Here is an 18,428-nt window from a genome sequence, read left to right as displayed (position 1 = left end):
TTTTTTTTTTTTGGTCAGAGATTTGTCACTTTTATTAGTGCTTTCAAAGAGGTAAATATTTTTTTCTGTATCTTAATTTCTGCTTGAAGCTTTAGTATTTTCTTTGGGTTTAGTCTCTTATTTTTGTCCTAACTCCTTAAGTTGAATATTTCACTAATTTGCATTTTCTATTTTCTAATATAAGTAGTTCTGACTATAAATTTAGCCACTATACACAAGTTTTTTTCTGGAGTATTTTTATTGTGATTTAATTTTTATTAAATTACCATTATGATTTCTTACTGTTTTCTAACTTAATACTGTGACCAGAGTAGATGGTCTATATCAGTGGTCGGCAAACTCATTAGTCAACAGAGCCAAATATCAACAGTACAACGATTGAAATTTCTTTTGAGAGCCAAATTTTTTAAACTTAAACTTCTTCTAACACCACTTCTTCAAAATAGACTCGCCCAGGCCGTGGTATTTTGTGGAAGAGCCACACTCAAGGGGCCAAAGAGACGCATGTGGCTCGCGAGCCACAGTTTGCCGACCACGGGTCTATATCATTGTGATTCTTTGGAATTAATTTGGACTTTGCTTTTTGGCCTAATATATGGCACATTTTAATAAATATTCCAGGTATCTTGGTGAATTTAGTGTTCTGTATATGTCCAGTAAATCACATTTTTAAGTCATTTAAATGGTCTTATATCTTTCCTAATAATTTTTTTTGCTTGTGCTGTCAATTACTGAGAGGTATATATAGTAAAATCTCTCACCAGTGGTGGATTTGTCTATTTTTTTTTTACTTTAAATATTTTAAAACTAACTTAGTGATTGCATTCAAGTTTAGAAAATATATTTTTTTCCAATGAATCAAAATTTTATCATTATAGAGTGATTTTATTATTTAGTAACTACTTTTTAGTCTTTTGTCTAATATTAATATAGATAGCATAGCTTTGTTTTCTTTATTCACATTTATTGATTTATTTGGATTAATTACCATTATCTTTTTTTCTCCTATCTTGCTTTCTCTTTTATTGGTTATCTTAGAAATTTTAATATATCTTTATAAAGTCTCAAGTTAAAGTACTTATCTTTTACTCAATAGTAGAGTGACCTTTGAATGCTTTCATTCTAATTATTTTTCTGTTGAATTATATGCTATTATTGCTCAGTGTTTTATTTCAATGTTGCCTTTTTAAAATTCCACAAGTCTGGTATTATTATTACTTAACATTTTTTGTCTCATTATTTCTCTAGACCCTGGCACTAATTTTTTCTCCTGAAGCATATATTTTAAAAGCTCTCTCAGTGAGCTTTTTTTTTTTAGTAAATTCTCTAAGTTTTGGTTTTATTATAAATGTCTTCAAATATAGTTTTACTGGTTATATAGTTTAAGATTGATAGTTATTTTCTCTTAGCACTTTGAAAATATTCCAGTCATCTGGCTTCCATTGTTGCTATTAAGTCAGCTTTCTGTTGAATTGTCCTTTATAGGTAAGCTGTGTTCTTCATATAGCTGATTTTAAGATCTTTGTCTTTGGTATGCACTTTCACTATAATGTGTGTAGTATGTATTACTATTTATTGAGCTTTCATAAACTGGATACTATTTTTAAAGGATAAGCTAGAAATTTCTCAGCACGTATATCTTTGAATATTGCCCCTTCTTTTATAGGGCAGTTCTTTGCATCTCCACCAAGTTTACCTTCTCATTCAGGGTGTCATCTTTCAAGATCTTGGCTTTATGCAGAATCTCCCAATTTACCTTTCAACTATTAATACGCATTTATTTATATAAAAAGTAAATCCTCTATTACATTTATACTTACTTTATATTGTCTTTTGAGATTTACATTTTTATATACTCTTTTCTATTGACATATGATATGAACTCATAGACTTTGACAAAATCAGTTTGTTATAGTTATGTTAATTATTAACCTCATTTTTTTTTTCTTCTTCCCCCCCTTTCTTTGCTCAAATTATAACTTGGCAAGTGGGAGCCTCTTCATTTCCTATGCCTTTGACATTCTTACTTTTTGGTAAAATGAGGATTTCCCAAAACCATGAAGATTTTTCTTATTTGAATACATGGAATTGACCTACTTTCAAGGAGTCCTAGTTCCTTTTAGTGAAGAATGGTATTAGGTGTGAAAATATGAGTGCTAGGTATAGATACAAGCTTTGTTGATGTTCAGATGTGCTGTTGCTTTCAATTGGATCATTTTAAGGGACTGAGCTGAAAAAGGATTTTCTTTACCAGGTCACATTGATCTTTCCAATTTAACACATGCTTCTGTACTCCACCTTTTAAAAAAGTATGTGGTTTTCTTAGCCCCTAATTGCTACATTAGCTAGCAAGAACTTTAAAAGTAGAATAAAACAGCCCTAGCCAGTTTGACTCAGTGGATAGAGTGTCGGCCTGAGGACCAAAGGGTCCTGGGTTTGAGTCCGGTCAAGGGCTCGTACCTAGGTTGTAGGCTCCTCGTTGGCAGGAGGCAACTGATGTGTTTCTCTCACATCGATATTTCTCTCTGTCTTTCCCTCTCTCTTCTACTCTCCATAAAAAAAGTCAATGGAAAAATATCCTCGGGTGAGGATTAACAACAACAAAAAAGATAGAATAAAACAGTTCCTATTTAAATATTAATTAGTTCTATCTTTAAGGTCATCAGATTATCTTCTTAAAGTCTTTTTCAATGAATTTAATTATTTTCTTTTAAGAGAAGTAGTAAAAAGAATATTGGATTTAGAAACAGAAAACTTAAACTCTAGTCTTAGTCACATAGCTAACTGGCATTGTAGAAGTAAATTAAGGTCTCAAAAATTTCCTCATCTATGGATAGTAGATGTGAAAACACTTAAGTACCATTTATATATATAAAAGGCTAATATGCAAAGTGTCCCCTCTAGACTTCGACTGGGAGACCGGGAGTTCGATTGCTCGTTATGACGTGTGCTGACCACTAGGGGCCGACACAAAATGAAGGGAGGCCCTGGCTGGCAGCTGGAAGGCCCTGATCGGCCCTGATCGCCAGCCAGGCCTAGGTACCCTACCCTTGTATGAATTTCATGCACGGGGCTTCTAGTGTAAATATAAATACATATTTATGTCAAAGATAAAAGTAGATAATATAACATTTTCTTTATTCAATATTTTCATGATAATTGACTTTTTAGTTTTATTTGGGCCATTTTAAAAGGAATTCTTAGATCTTAAGTGGTTCTATAAATTGGAGAAAGTCTCATTTTTAGATATGTATGCCACATATAAGGTGATACAATATTCAAAATCCTCTTGGTATTTTATTATTTCTTTTCCATATGCCTTTAATTGGGGTATAACATACACTGCTTCATGAAATACCTCTCATTATTTATAAACTAGAGGCCGGCCCGGTGAACAAAATTAGTGCACTCGAGAAGGGGGGGGGTGTCTCTCAGCCTGGCCTGTGCCCTCAGAGTCCGGGAGCCCCACGATTGATCGCCCCCACGGAGGGAGGCCCCAGCCACCTGCCACAGCGTTGCTGGCCAGGTAGCCTGGGCCTCCCTCTGTGGGGTGATCATGGGACAATGGTGGGCCCCCCAACCAGTCATGTTGCACCACCTTGGCTGGCCTGGCGCAGTGTGTGTCATAGCGTGGTCGTCTGGACAGTCGTTCTGTTTGGCCATTCGGTCGATTTGCATATTACACTTTTATTATTATAGATAGTACTATAGTGAGTGTTCAGTGTGCTGCATTCTAGTGAAAACAAGAACCATTGGTCTTATTTACAAATTTGTGAAATTTTAGGGATACTGTATTTAAATTTACAGGCTTATAGCTCTTTAAAAAAATGTAGTACCAGATAGATAATCATAGATGGATTGATAATATTCTTATATTTGTGTTTCAGGTGGTCTTGGAGGCATTGGAATGGGACTTGGTCCAGGTGGACAGCCTATTAGTGCCAGCCAGTTGAACATAGGTGGTGTAATGGGAAATTTAGGTCCAACTGGTAAGTACTCTAGCTTTATTTCTTTTTAAATTACGCATTTGCTAGGTCATAAAACTCACATGTACTAGTTTGTAATAATGTTTAAAGACTATTTATAGTTGATATTTAGGATGTCACTACAGTTTGAAAAAGGATGAAACTTTGGGGAGCAGAGAACATGAAAGAGGATGGGCAAATGTCAGGAGGTTTTCTCTGAGGCCAGCTGTACTGTAGCTGGTCTTTTAGCACTGTGGAGTTTTGAAATGGTTTTAAGGCAGAAGGTGAATGTTCAGCATAGTGCCTTGCATATCATGGCTATACATTATTTGTGGAATGGCTGAAAGGCTACCATATAATAAGCAATTTAAATTTGCATATTTAGTTGGGTAGGTAGCTTTTTACATAGCATTCAGCTCTTCACCTGAACTAACTTATAGTTTATTTTTGAAGATTGGTTTTTAAACTTTTTGGCTTCAGAACCCTTTTATACTCTTAAAATTTGTTGAGGGCTCCAAAGTACTTTTGATTATATGGTTATATTAATATTTACTATATTAGAAATTAAAACATAAATTCATTTAAAAATAATAAATTCATTATGTTAACATAAATATACTTTAAAAAATATTTTTAAAGTTGATTTTTAGAGAGAGAGGAAGGGAGAAGGAGAGAGGGAGAAAACCATTGATGCTAGAGGGAAACATTGATCAACTGCCTCCTCCATGCCCCCTACCTAGGATTGAGCCTGCAACCCGGGCATGTGCCCTGACTAGGAGGAGTTAAACCAGCAATCTCTTGGTGCAGGGGACAACACCCAGCCAACTGAGCCACACTGGCCAGGGCCACAAATATACATTTGAGGAAAATAAATTATATTTTCCAACACAAAAGAATTAGAAGAGTGGCATTGTTTTACCTTTTTGTACATCTCTTTAATGTTGGGCTTAATGCAAGACAGCGATGCTGTTTTCTTTTCTGCATTTAGTTTGTTACACTATCATATATCATGTAGTAGTTTTTGGAGAATTCCACATTATACTCATGAGAGAATGAGAGTAAAAACAGTTGAATAGTATCTTAGTATGAGTGAAATAGTTTTGACCTATTGGGCCCTCCATGATCCCAGACCATACTTTGAGAACTGCTATTTTAATTGATAGACTAATAAGTGTGATCAGATTCTTATTTTTTTTCTTTTTTTGAGATGCTATAGCTACACTTTAAGTTGTGGGAATAGTTATGCTAATCATTTTGGACACAAACAGATAGAGATTTTCTTCCTTACTGTTAGACCTTCCAACCTCTTAAACACATACTATTTTTATTCTTTAATTTCTTATTGATCCCTTAGCTATCATGTGTAGAGGATTCTGACCTGATGTCTAAATCTGCTGTAGTGATACTTCTGAGTTTGGGGGTAAAAAAATCAGTGATAGGGATATCTTTTGTCTGTTCTGCAAAAATAAACAATAAACATCTAGTCCTAGGTATTTTCTAAGTGAACATGAGTGTGACCAGTGAATTTGAGTGTGACCAGAGAATTTTGTTTTATTGTCTAATAAATATTCAAAGAAGCCTTTTTGAAGACTCATGACTAGACATCGGCTGTGGCATAGCACTTTAAACCATCCCACCTATGTCCTGCTGCTTCTCTTAGTGTTCCATTGTGTCTAAACCAGTGGTATCTATTTTATTGTATTACATTATATCATTCTTCAGTCATAAAAATAAGATTACTGAAGTACATACTGTGTATTTTATTTGAGGTATGGGAATGGATGGTCCAGGTTTTGGAGGAATGAATAGAATTGGAGGAGGTATGTATAAGCACTTGTTTTTTGTATGTACCCATCACCATTTTTAGTAAATAAGGAACTGTGTTGAGAATTCCAAGAGAAAAAAGTCATGGTTTATTGTTGGCTCACTTTCTAAAGGCTAATAGCAGAAAATTGAGCCTGGTACATACTTAAGGGATATAGAAGGTGATGTGCACAAGGTAGGGTAGATGAAGAGCTTACTGGTGAGACTTAACTTTACAAATGCATCTTTCAGCTATACAACTGATAGCCACATCTCAAAATTAATCTTTATTCCATAGGAATTGGGTTTGGTGGTCTGGAAGCAATGAATAGCATGGGAGGATTTGGAGGAGTTGGCCGGATGGGAGGTAGGTAAATGTATGTAGTGGGTTTTGTATGCTACATTTTGTTTAACTTAATATTTAAAAATGTTCCCCCATACTTAGGGGTGGGCACTATAGATGTCTTCAGAGGGCATTTGTGGGCACTTGGTAATAGGGACAGGCATAGTGAAACGAGATATATGTGGCATGTGAGGTAAGTTGGGTAAATCACAGACCTTTTTTGTATTTGTCACTTTTGCTGTCACTATAGTTTCAGTGGATTACTGTTTATTGATATACTTGAAAAAGGGTTAATTTGTTGCATGATTTTTTCAGAGCTATACCGTGGTGCAATGACTAGTAGCATGGAGAGAGATTTTGGACGTGGTGATATTGGAATAAATCGAGGCTTTGGAGATTCCTTTGGTAGACTTGGTAGGCTGGCTGCATACGTCTTTTCTTTACCCAGGTTATAGTTTTCAAAGTATGTTTCTCCTTTTCGTGTGAAAAATTGTAAATTTATAATATTTCACACAATTTATTACTAGAAGAAAAATACTTTATGGATTTTAATGTACTAGCTCTCTTTTTCACTGTCTTACACATTTGAACTCTATTTATAGAAGACTATACTTTTCAGTTACTGTACATCTTCTGAGAGCATAGTACCTTGGGACTTTTGAAGTATGACTATTTAAATTAATTAGTGTGTTATCTTTCCATCCTTGTTTAGGCAGTGCAATGATTGGAGGGTTTGCAGGAAGAATAGGAGCTTCTAACATGGGTCCAGTAGGATCTGGAATAAGTAGGTTTAAATTTTACTAGAATTTATTCAGTAATATTTGTGTGCTTGCAAATGACTGCAAGAGTAGTTATTGTAGTATAGTAATACTTTGTTCTTATATGTTAATGTCTTGTTATAATTTAGAAAAACTTTGATACTTACTGAGCTTTTCTGTTTTATCACTGAAATTTCTAAAGTAACTTTGAATTTTACTTATTTGATATTTCTAAACTAACACCAAAGTATGTGTTAACCATAAGCCAACCCAAGAATCCTTTCCAACTAAGAAATCTGGGGATTTCTCTGACCATGTGTCAAAACCAACTTTTACCTTTGCACCAACTTAGTTTCTTTGCTTATTCTCTACAACTGCTATTGGTTTCTAGTTTATTTCACCTGCGAATACCTTTTTTGTCTTTTGGAAGACACAGGTGAATTTCCCCATATAAAACTCTTCTAGAGAGAGACCTCCTGAAGTTGAGGGATAAGGTTGAAAGAGATGCATATTTCCTCTTCTCTTAAAACTTTCCTGTGGTAGAATCAAGAGTAGTTGAAACACTGGGGAGTGCTGAATCTCTTCATCTGTTTCCACTACAACATTTTACACCTTATCTTAAGGCTTAACACACAGCTTAGTTTTTACCTTTGTTGATTATTGAATTGTGTCTCTATGAGCTCTCCATACTTCATTGACTTCCTTTAATTGATTGAAATCTCACAAATAGGAAACACAGTCTATTTGAACTGTGAGTGAATTTATAAATCCTGTCAGCGGAAGATACCTATTTCCATTGTCCTTTGCTTCTCATTTTATTCCTTCTTTTCATCATCTTTTCAGCCTTGGCTATTTTCCTATTAATGGTAACTTCCCTACCTTCTGGTTTTCACCTCAGTGTTTATACTTTTTCGCTAATTTTATATTTATTATCCACCGAAAGACAACTTGAGGGTGATGTTAGTTTTTAGAATTTCTATGTATGTGAATTTTAGGTATGAGAAAAAAGGATAAGTTTTGAGAATGAGTAGGATTAGGATATTTAAAGAGGACGCAACACATAGAATGAAGTACATATGTGCTCTGAGCTAAATTCTCAAGTTCTGGCTAAAGGGGTATGATTTCATTTTTTTGTTGCTACCTCCTCAAGTTTTGTATAACATTGAGATTAAAAGTTATGTGTTTCCATGGTTATTGAAAATTGAATTGATACAGAAAGAGAAATTGTATGTGAAACTGAGGTGAAAGGGAAGCTAGGGAAAGAATATTATGTAGGAGAAGTAACAGTTGGTGTGTTGGAGTTGAATGATTTGAATTTGCCCCATTTATTTTTGCCTAGCAATTTTTAAGCTTGGTGCATTATTAGAAAGTAAAAATGAGGATAAACACTATAACATAATGGATAAAGTAATCAATCGGTAGAAAATCTATGTAACATATTTGATGAATTTTATGATCAGAGTATACAGTAACTTTATAGAAGTATATGTATATAATGTATTATATACTGGCTAAAATTAACAAATTCAATTAGCCATTAACATTCAACTAACCAAATGTATACCAAATTAAATTCTGTTCCTTGGAAGATTCTTATATTGTGTGTATGAAAATAATTTTATGCTTACATATTATCTAATTACATAAATTAATTTTTCTCTTCCTTTCTTTCTCAAAAATGATTCTTTCCCTCCTCTTTTTTCCTCTTCCTTCTCCTTCTGATTTTAAAATAAAAACACCAAACTTCCAAATCCTCTCATCCCTTCCTGAAAATCCAGGTGGTGGAATGGGTGGCATGAACAGTGTGACTGGAGGAATGGGGATGGGACTGGATCGGATGAGCTCCAGCTTTGATAGAATGGGACCAGGTATAGGAGCTATACTGGAAAGAAGCATCGATATGGATCGAGGATTCTTATCGGGTCCCATGGGAAGCGGAATGAGAGACAGAATAGGCTCCAAAGGCAACCAGATATTTGTCAGAAATGTAAGCAACTAAATATAAAGTATACTTAAAATTGTTTTGTGCCTTGTATATCTGTTACTAATACCTTTTTTCATTCTAGCTGCCTTTTGACTTGACTTGGCAGAAACTAAAAGAAAAATTCAGTCAGTGTGGTAAGTATGCCAATGACTGCAGTATATTGATAGTGATTATGGAGGAAAAAGTGATTTTAAACTTTTAAAGACTGTGTTTAGACCTTTACCTGTCCAGATACTTACTCTTGGGTAGTCTACTTTCACTTCAAATAAATAAATTATTTTGCTTTACTCTGACTTAGAGTAGTGCAAATTACTACTAAATAACATGATTTAGAGTAGAGCTTGTCATTGTCTCCTGTGGATAAAGAAAATGCTTGGTTTAATACCTGATTATTAAAAGGTTCCTATGTCATGATTGTTCACATTAAAAAGATTTTTTATTGGGGAAATACTAATGAATGGTATATTTATTTTCTTATTTATAGTACATCACAGTACATTGTCAGCATGACCCAATGAAATGCTGTGACATTTAAATGATATGAAGTTAATAGATGACCCGTTCTACATAACTTATTGCCTACTTAGCTAATAGCATAGAATCCACTGTCTGGATCTCCTTAGACATAGGTGTATTCTAGTGGCCCTTCTAATTCTTTTATAAACTGTTCTTGGATATAATGATACTACCTATACAACTTAATATGTTCATTAGGTCTGTAGAAGATGACATGTTTTAGTACTTTTAAAAGAGGGCCTTGTGTGTGTGTGTGTGTGTGAGATAAGAGAATTAGTGTGAGTGGAACAAAGTAACATTTTCTGCTAGTATTTTTCTGTTATTGGGTGGTGTCCTAGAGACTGTAATCATAATAGTAAGCTATATAGTTTGCATATAATGATGAAAAGGGGCTAAACATGGTATATTCAGCCTTTGAGAGCTAATGAAAAGTTAGAAGAGTGTTTGGAATATTACTATAATTTTTTGAGATCTTGAAGGGGATGAGTTTAATGTTCTCCCATGAAAGTAGCCTGTGTAGCCACTTACCACAAAGTGATAGATCACTTATGAACAAATTGCTCACTGTGGAATCTATTATCTATTACTAGGGGCCCAGTGCACAAATTCATGCACCTTGAAAGGAACTGTGGGGCCATGAGGCTGCGGTGGACATAGGGGTGGATCTCGGCCCATCCTCTGCGCCCCTGCCTGGCTCCTCCCGCTGCAGTCCCTGGTCTCTCTGCCTGCAGCCCCACTCCCATGTGCTGCCAGCTCCGGCCCCACTCGCACCTGCTGATGGTGCAGAGTGATTGGGGCTAGTGCCAGCAGTGGGTGCGAGCGGGGCCGGTGCCATCAGCGGGTGCGAGTAGCGGCTGCTGTCCTGATCACCCCTCAGAAGCCAGGGGGAGGTGGAGAAGCCCTCAGGGGTGATTGGGGATGGCAGCTGCTGCTAGCACCTGCTAACGGTGCCAAACGATTGGGACCAGCACCAGCAGCGGGTGCGAGCAGCTGCTCCCACACCGGCGCTGGCAGTGGGTGTGAGAGGCGGTTGCTGGCCCCGATCGCTGCTCAGGAGCAGGGGTAGGTGGAGAAGCCCTGAGGGGCGATCGGGGCCAGCAGCTGCCACTTGCACCTAAGGACGGGGCCAGTGCCAGCAGCAGGTGCAAGTGGTGGCTCTGGTGCCAGCAGTGGGTGCAAGCGGGGCCGGCGCTGGCAGCAGGTGCGAGCGCCAGGCAGGACCACGGCACTTGGGAGCAAAGAATTTTCAGTAACTACCAGAGGCTCGCCCCGATGACAGCAACTGGCGCCCCACCTTGGTCTGGTGCCCCCGCTCACCTGCTCCACCATCCCACTGCGGCCCACGCCTGCCATGTTCCGTGCTCTGCCACCTGCTCTTGACGCCCGCCATGTTCCACGCCTGTCCCCTGGTGGTCAGCGCATGTTATAGCCACCAGTTGTTCGGTTGTTCCACATTCGGTCTATTTGCATATTAGCCTTTTATTATATAGGGTGTTCTCAGAGTATTTTATACCTAACTCTACTGTAATAATCTGTTCACATGTTTTCTTCCCTCCTAGGTAGAGGCTCTTGAGGGCTAGAACTCTCTTTTTCTCCTGGTGCCTCTCATTGCCTCAATACATATAGTAAGAGTTTATTAAATGTTTTTAAGTGAGTTAAATATTCTGAGCAAATCTTCGTCTATTTAGTTAGTTACTCATTTATTAAATCTATTAATACTATATTTTTGGCAGTTTGTTGTAATTAGTATTTGAAAAGGCAAACAAAATAATGAATTATCTTCACCTTCAAAGAATATTCAGTTTGAGTCCATTTAGGATATACTTTCGGCCTCATTTTTGATCATCTTTTAAAAATAGTTTATTTAAAGAAGAGAAACTAAACTGTTTTTTTTAATAAAGAAAAATTGTTGAAAATGAGTCAACTAGTAAATAGTCCCCACTAAGAGAAAGCAGACTTATGAAGTTGTTTTGAGGTGCTGGTAGTCTTTGCAGGAGTAAGAAGACCTACCAGAATGAGTAAGCAACATCTGGCCATGAGTCTCATAGATTACAGAGGAATGAACATACTAGGGGCTTAACTGAAGTATATCAAATGAGGAGCAATGGCAGTAGGTATAGATAATCTCTGTTGTAATTTGAGTGAAAAAAAAATTTCCAAGTGAGATATGACATTATTTAAAAAAATAGAAATGAGTCCTAGCTGGTTTGGCTCAGTGGATAGAGTGTCAGACTGGGGACTAAAGGGTCCTGGGTTCGATTCCAGTTAAGGGCACATGCCTGGGTTACAGGTTTGATCCTCAGTAGGGGGTGTGCAGGAGGCAGCCGATCAGTGATTCTCTCATCATTGATGTTTTTATCCCTCTCCCTTCCTCTCTGAGATCATAAAAATATATTTTAAAAAAGTAAAAATGAAACAAAGATAAAGAACAAAGTGGAGCAGATAAATACCAAAATGTGACCAATATTGAGTTGACTGTTCTTTATCCTATTTAGGCAGATTTCCTTTGATGTCAGGTATGAGCAAGGCTTGAAGCAAACTAAAGTTTTTTTGGTGGGCTTCTACCTCAAGTGGTATTGTTTTGACCAAAGGACATCAGCAATTAAAACACATTTTCTGAAAGGAAAAAATAGTACCCAAATCTACATTTACAAAATTTGTATAGCATTTTTGGCAATAAAAAAAACAGTTAAATTATTATTCTTTAGTTTGTTATTTTAGCTCTACTATTCTGTCCCTTTTGATCAGTCTATAGTTATATCATGAGAACAATGATTTTTATTTTTCTTCTCAATTCTAATGGTAAAACCTGACTTTTATATTAAGATAATACCACACTTAAATAATTTCCTACCATCTTTCTGTTTTTAATCTTGAATTGTATTGATGGGAACAAAACTAAGTTATATAGTACTACAGAATTAAGTGTCCATCTATCGACAATTGTGGAAATAACCTGGCTTGTATGAACTGAACCATCCATTTTTCTGCTACATCACTTTGTTTTTAAATCTTAAAGAGCTTTTCTTTCTAATATGGGAAGTTTCTTTGTAACCTGTTTCAAGCCAGCAATAGACGGTTGCAGTCAAAGGCAGGTATGTTTTTTACACCTCCTGAGCTCAAGGCACATAAGTATATTCTCCTGGTTGCTTCCTAGTAAGCGTCTAGTGGTACTCCATGTATCTCCCCCAGACATCTGCCAGTAAATGGCACACTAATAGGCCCTCTGCTTATTAAATTTCTATAGTGGTTAATTGTCCTCGATGGAGCAATTACAAAGGCTAAGAAATGTTGTACTTTGAGTTATATTACCCTCAATACAACATTTCTTCAGCCTTTATAATTCAGGAAAAAAAGGTGTTCACATATTTTCAAATATAAAAAAATGAGGAATAACTGAGTATAGTAAAATAGGTCTCTTTTATCCTGCTTTATATAATTCCTCGGTGACATTTTAAATAAATTAACTGACCCATTCAGAGTTGGACCCCATTATTAGTTCAGGTTGTACTAATGAAGTCAAATGGGCATAGTCTTAAATTTGTTCTGTTTTTGTCTATACCCTTTAACTGTACTCTGGCCTTCTGGCTTAGTTTGATGCAGGGCCATAACATTTTAGAACTGCAGTGCCCGTTCTTAGTTAATACTGTTATAAACTATGTAAACAAATATAGCTTTCCCCCCACAAATTTCTATTACGTAGTTTTCTACCTGAGTATGCTTATTAATTGCGTAGGAAATGGGGACTTGATAGATTTTATTTACTAAAAGCACATGCTTCAAGCATGAATTGTGGACTTTGACTCTAGAAGAACTCAACAGTAAAAATAATATATGAGGAACATTTATTGATATAGGCACTTTATTTCTAAAGAAACACTAAAAACTTTGTGGATTTTTGGGTATCTTATGTCATAATTATTTCTTGTAGAATATTTGATTTTACTTTTTTTTTCCTCCTGTGGTTATGTTACAGCCTTTCTTTAGACATAGATTTCATTGAATCATGTATTTATGCTTAATTTGGTCTACTTTTAAATATGCTTTTACATAAACATTTCCCAAACTATCCACCACAAAAAATTAATAGGCTAGGTTAAATGAAGTAGAAAGTTTTCTTTTACTGAAGGATAAGTTATTTTTATAACTAGTAAAAATGTAACAGCAAACATTTGATTATTCTGTGAAACCAATTTCTCATTGCATACTATTTTGTCCTATACATTTGCTAAAATAGTCCAGTTTTTGTTTTTCTTGGAATCACTCAATATATTTGTAGATATTTATGTTACTAAAGGAAGTCCTCAGAGAATGTAAAAGCCAGAGAGGTCTAATTTTAATCAGTTATTTGAAACTAATTTTTTCTCCTTAAATATTTATCTTAAGACAAGAAAATATCTTAATTGATGTTTTTATGGGGAAACTTAGCAGACAGTTCTTTATAGTTCTGTGCCTACTGGGATTTATGGAACAGTTTATCTGTGAAACAAGTATCTATAGGCCACTTTCTATATAGCCTGAATGTTAAGTACCTTTGCTAAGAGACCATGTGAGGTCAGCAGTTTGGGTGTCTAACTAATCTCTAAACCAGTGGTTCTCAACCTTCCTAATGCTGCGACCCTTTAATACAGTTCCTCATGTTGTGGTGACCCCCAACCATAAAATTATTTTGTAATGTAAATATCTGTGTTTTCTGATGGTCTTAGGTGACCCTCGGAGCCTAAGACCATTGGAAAACACAGATATTTACATTATGATTCATAACAGTAGCAAAATTACAATTATGAAGTAGCAACGAAAATAATTTTATGGTTGGGGGTCACCACAACATGAGGAACTGTATTAAAGGGTCGCGGCATTAGGAAGGTTAAGAACCACTGCTCTAAACCAAGTTTCAAGTACCTTTACTAAGAGACCAACTGTATGAGGTCAGCTTGGGGGTCTGAGTGATGATCACTAAACCAAGACACAATTTAAGCGGGGGGTGGGGGGCGGGGAACTTGTCGTGAAATATTGAGACAGATTTTGCAAGAGATCCTATCTAATAAAAGAGTAATATGCAAATTAACCCCAACCAAGATGGCTGCCACCATGGAGCAAGCAGGAGGGAGGCTTGGGTTTCCCCGGTGATGGAGGAAGCCAAGCTTTCCACACACCCTGGCGGGCCCAGGCCTCCGCTTAAGGCTACAAAGTTTCAATTATAGAAGATAAATAAATCCCAAAAGAAATGGCTGCCGCCACAGAGCGAGCAGGAGGCTTGGATCTGCTCCAGGCTACAAAGTTTCAATTGTAGGAGATAAATAAATCCCAGATACCAGGGCCTCTGCTTGGGTCACCAGGAGGGTGTGGCCGGCCTGCAAACAACCACAGGCCCCTCGCCCAGGCCGCCCCACGCCCCAAGGGAACCCCCAACCTGATCCGGGACACCCTTCAGGGCAAACCAGCTGGCCCCCACCCATGCACCAGGCCTCTATCCTAGCTAATAAAAGAGTAATATGCAGATTGACCATCACTCCAACACACAAGATGGGTGCCCCCGTGTGGTCAAAGATCCTGCCCCCATGTGGACACAAGATGGCCAGCAGGGGAGGGCAGTTGGGAGGGACCAGGCCTGCAAGGGAGGACAGTTGTGGGCGATCAGGCCAGCAGGGGAGGGCAGTTGGAAGGGACCAGGCCTGCAAGGGAGGGCAGTTAGGGGTGACCAGGCCGGCAGAGGAGGGAAGTTGGGGGTGACCGGGCCTGCAGGGGAGAGCAGTTGGGGGGGACTAGGCCTGCAGGGGAGGGGAGTTAGAGGTGACCAGGCCTGCAGGGGAGGGCAGTTAGGGGTGACCAGGCCTGCAGGGGAGGGTAGTTAGAGGCAAACAGGCTGGCAGGGGAGCAGTTAGGCACCAATCAGGCTGGCAGGGGATTGGTTAGGGGGTGATCAGGCTGGCAGGCAGAGGCAGTTAGGGGCAATCAGAAAGGCAGGCAGGCGAGCAGTTGGGAGCCAGCAATCCTGGATTGTGAAAAGGATGTCCGACTGCTCGTCAAACGGGCAGTTGGACATCCCTCGAGGGGTCCCAGATTGGAGAGGGCGCAGGCTGGGCTGAGGGACACCCCTCCCCTCCCCCCATGCACGAATTTCGTGCACCGGGCCTCTAGTAGTTATATATTTTCCTTTGAAGTTTTAAACATTGCTTGCTTGAGTGAACCTTACTATTGCTAATAAACCTATGGTGGGATACTTATATTAAGAAAAACCCTACATTTTTAGGTAAAATTAGAATGATGACAAACTTTTAATCGTAAAAGCCCTAGAACAGTGGTCAGCAAACTCATCAGTCAACAGAGCTAAATATCAACCGTACAACAATTGAAATTTCTTTTGAGAGCCAAATTTTTTAAACTTAAACTTCTTCTAATGCCACTTCTTCAAAATAGACTCACTCAGGCCGTGGTATTTTGTGGAAGAGCCACACTCAAGGGGCCAAAGAGCCTCATGTGGCTTGCGAGCCGCAGTTTGCTGACCACGGCCCTAGAAAATTAATCTGAGGATTTAACATAAAAAATAAAAATTTTTGTTTTAAGTAGTTCTCTTTAAAATCAATGTAAAGTGCTGCCATTTACCAAGGTATACTTCTTTAATTAAAGTCGCTTTCTTCCAGGTCCCAGCATTCAAGATATTAAGAGGACTCTGGAAATTGCTTTGTATCTATGTTAAAGTTTTTAAAAACAAATTTTCCAGTTTCATTTTATGATGTTTATTAGAAAATGTGATTTCGCTCTCTGTATGCATATTTTTATGTGTGTATATTTTTAACCAGTTATAGGGTAAATATTGTTTGGGTCTATTTTAACCATTATAACTTCTTAAGGATTAGTCTGTTTTATAACTTTTAGAACACAATTAAAGACTTCCTGCTCTGGTTTACAAAATCATGGTTTGGGCTCAACATGACATTTATTAACATGGGCCATTTAATTAGTTTTGAGTGAATGAGTAATAGGCTGTCAGTTTTAAAAAATAAAGTTATTGTGTGTGTGTGTCGGGGGGGGGGGGGGGGATGGATGAAAAAAACAGTAGGAAAGTACTCCAGGATGTTCCAGATAAGAATCAATCAGATCAATATTTTAAAAAAAACACAAAAAAAACACACAAACCTTACTGGTGCATTGAGATTAAAAGTTGTTCCCATTGCCTGAAAAGAGCTTCTGGAATTTTTTGCTAAGCCCTTTTCTTTTACCTCCCTCCTTCTTCCCCCTTTACAGAACTAAATCTGAACTAATATGTCTGGCTCTGATTTTGTTGCCAGACTAAAATTAGCCCATAGTGATCTGGCAACTAAAGTATTCAAGGGGAGGGAAATATTATGGTAAGTAGTCACACATCACACTTAAATCTTTGTGGATCGAGTGATCATACATCCCAGGTTGCTTGGGGATAGTCTCACTTTACATGTGTTATATACGCTCTCTAGTGTTCTGGTTTGGATGATAGATCTTTATTGCCGCTTTGTATTTTGATAAATGATAATTTACTTCAAATACAGACTCTAGATTCAGCAATGACACTAACTGTATGGAATAATTGTCTAGTTTTCTTCCTCTTTCTGGAAACTCCTCTGAGGTTCTTTGTGCTCTTACCATAACTGTTTTTACCTTTATTGATTTAAATCTGCAGTGTCTCTTCTATGCCTACTTCTATATATATTTGGTGCCATTCTTACACTTGGAGTTCGGAATGTGATATTGAGTAAATGACTTTGCCACTGTGGTTGAAAAGCAGAGTTAGCGGGGACTTTCATGACCTGGTAAAAATTAAATTTCTGGGCAGTTGCTATTATTTTCAGGGATCAAAAAGTTGAAATGGAGAATAAAGGGTAAGGGAAAGGAGACTGGGCAGAAAGCAATAATTTTGTCTAAATAGTTTTCTTAAAATTTATTGTTTGTCACCCAGCCGGCATGGCTCAGTGATTGAGCATCGACCTATGAACTAGGAGGTCACTGTTTGATTCCTGGTCAGGGCACATGCCCAGATTGTGTGCTCAATCCCCAGTGTGGGGCCTGCAGGAGGCAGCTGTTCAGTGATTCTCTCTTCTCATTGATGTTTCTATTTCTCCCTCTCCCTCCCTTTCTGAAATCAATAAAAATATATTTTTAAAAAATAAATTTGTGGTTTGTCATTGGGCATAGTGACTTGGTGGCATTTTGTGCTAGCTTGCCTTATTGCTATAAATTTTACTTCCAAAACTAAGGATTTAACATAAAAATTATTTTTTGTTTTAATAAATTATTAAATCCTAAGCAAATTTATTTTAGTCCAATTTTGCATATTCTAACCTGTATATATTTATTACTTTATGTGAGTTCCATTATATTCAGAATATAAAGTGATGTGAATAATGCTTGTATATGTTATTTTTAAATCATTAATGTTTCTAGTCAAGTTACCTACCACTGCATTGGCAATGAAAAATTTCAAACCTGTGTAGTTAAATATGGAACCTGTTTTAACTGACGAGTAATTCTATAATTTTTCTTATACAGGTCATGTAATGTTTGCAGAAATAAAAATGGAGAATGGAAAGTCAAAAGGCTGTGGAACAGTCAGATTTGACTCCGCAGAATCCGCTGAGAAAGCCTGCAGAATAATGAATGGCATAAAAATCAGTGGTAGAGAAATTGATGTTCGCTTGGATCGTAATGCATAATTTCAAACCACGGTTGGAACATTTTTACATCTGTTTTGCTGAATCTCCTAGTAAAAGTCATTTTTAAGTAATACTGTATGCTTACAAACGTTGTAAAAATGAACTTTTAAAACTCCCACCAGCTTTTAACAGTATAGTGTTAAATATACTGTGATTTTTGTTATCTCAAGTTTGGGTTTTTAAAGACAGCAAATCTGGTCATTCAGTTTAAATGAATGGTTATACTGTTTTTTAATGAAATAAGCCATTTTCATGTTATTTTCAGTACTACATAGTGGGGTTTGTTCAAGTTTCTCCAGCTTTTATCAGCTTATTTATTGTAAGTTAAAAAATAGATTTTTTTTTTCAAAACTTCTGTTATCTTTATGT

The 18,428-nt window shown here is 37.1% G+C and overlaps 1 protein-coding gene across 4 annotated transcripts in view; it reads left to right on the top strand.

Moving 5' to 3' along the window:
• MYEF2 (myelin expression factor 2) overlaps positions 1-18,061 on the top strand; it is a 35,536-nt gene extending 17,475 nt beyond the window's left edge. Inside the window, exons 10-17 of one of the 4 annotated variants that reach the window (XM_079768396.1) lie at positions 3,888-3,989; positions 5,735-5,785; positions 6,067-6,135; positions 6,427-6,525; positions 6,824-6,895; positions 8,648-8,856; positions 8,936-8,987; positions 17,896-18,061. In XM_079768396.1, coding sequence (XP_079624522.1) covers positions 3,888-3,989; positions 5,735-5,785; positions 6,067-6,135; positions 6,427-6,525; positions 6,824-6,895; positions 8,648-8,856; positions 8,936-8,987; positions 17,896-18,059 — 818 coding nt within the window. In that variant the 3' untranslated portion in view covers positions 18,060-18,061. The remainder of the gene's footprint in view (positions 1-3,887; positions 3,990-5,734; positions 5,786-6,066; positions 6,136-6,426; positions 6,526-6,823; positions 6,896-8,647; positions 8,857-8,935; positions 8,988-17,895) is intronic. The other 3 variants (XM_079768398.1, XM_079768397.1, XM_079768399.1) reach the window with 3 other exon arrangements.
• Positions 18,062-18,428: the final 367 nt, after the last annotated feature.

The sequence above is a fragment of the Cnephaeus nilssonii genome (assembly GCF_951640355.1).
Source record: "Cnephaeus nilssonii genome assembly, chromosome: 4".
NCBI lineage: Eukaryota > Metazoa > Chordata > Mammalia > Chiroptera > Vespertilionidae > Cnephaeus > Cnephaeus nilssonii.
Note: the sequence above shows the minus strand (reverse complement) of the source record. Positions and strands in the feature narration are given on the sequence as shown.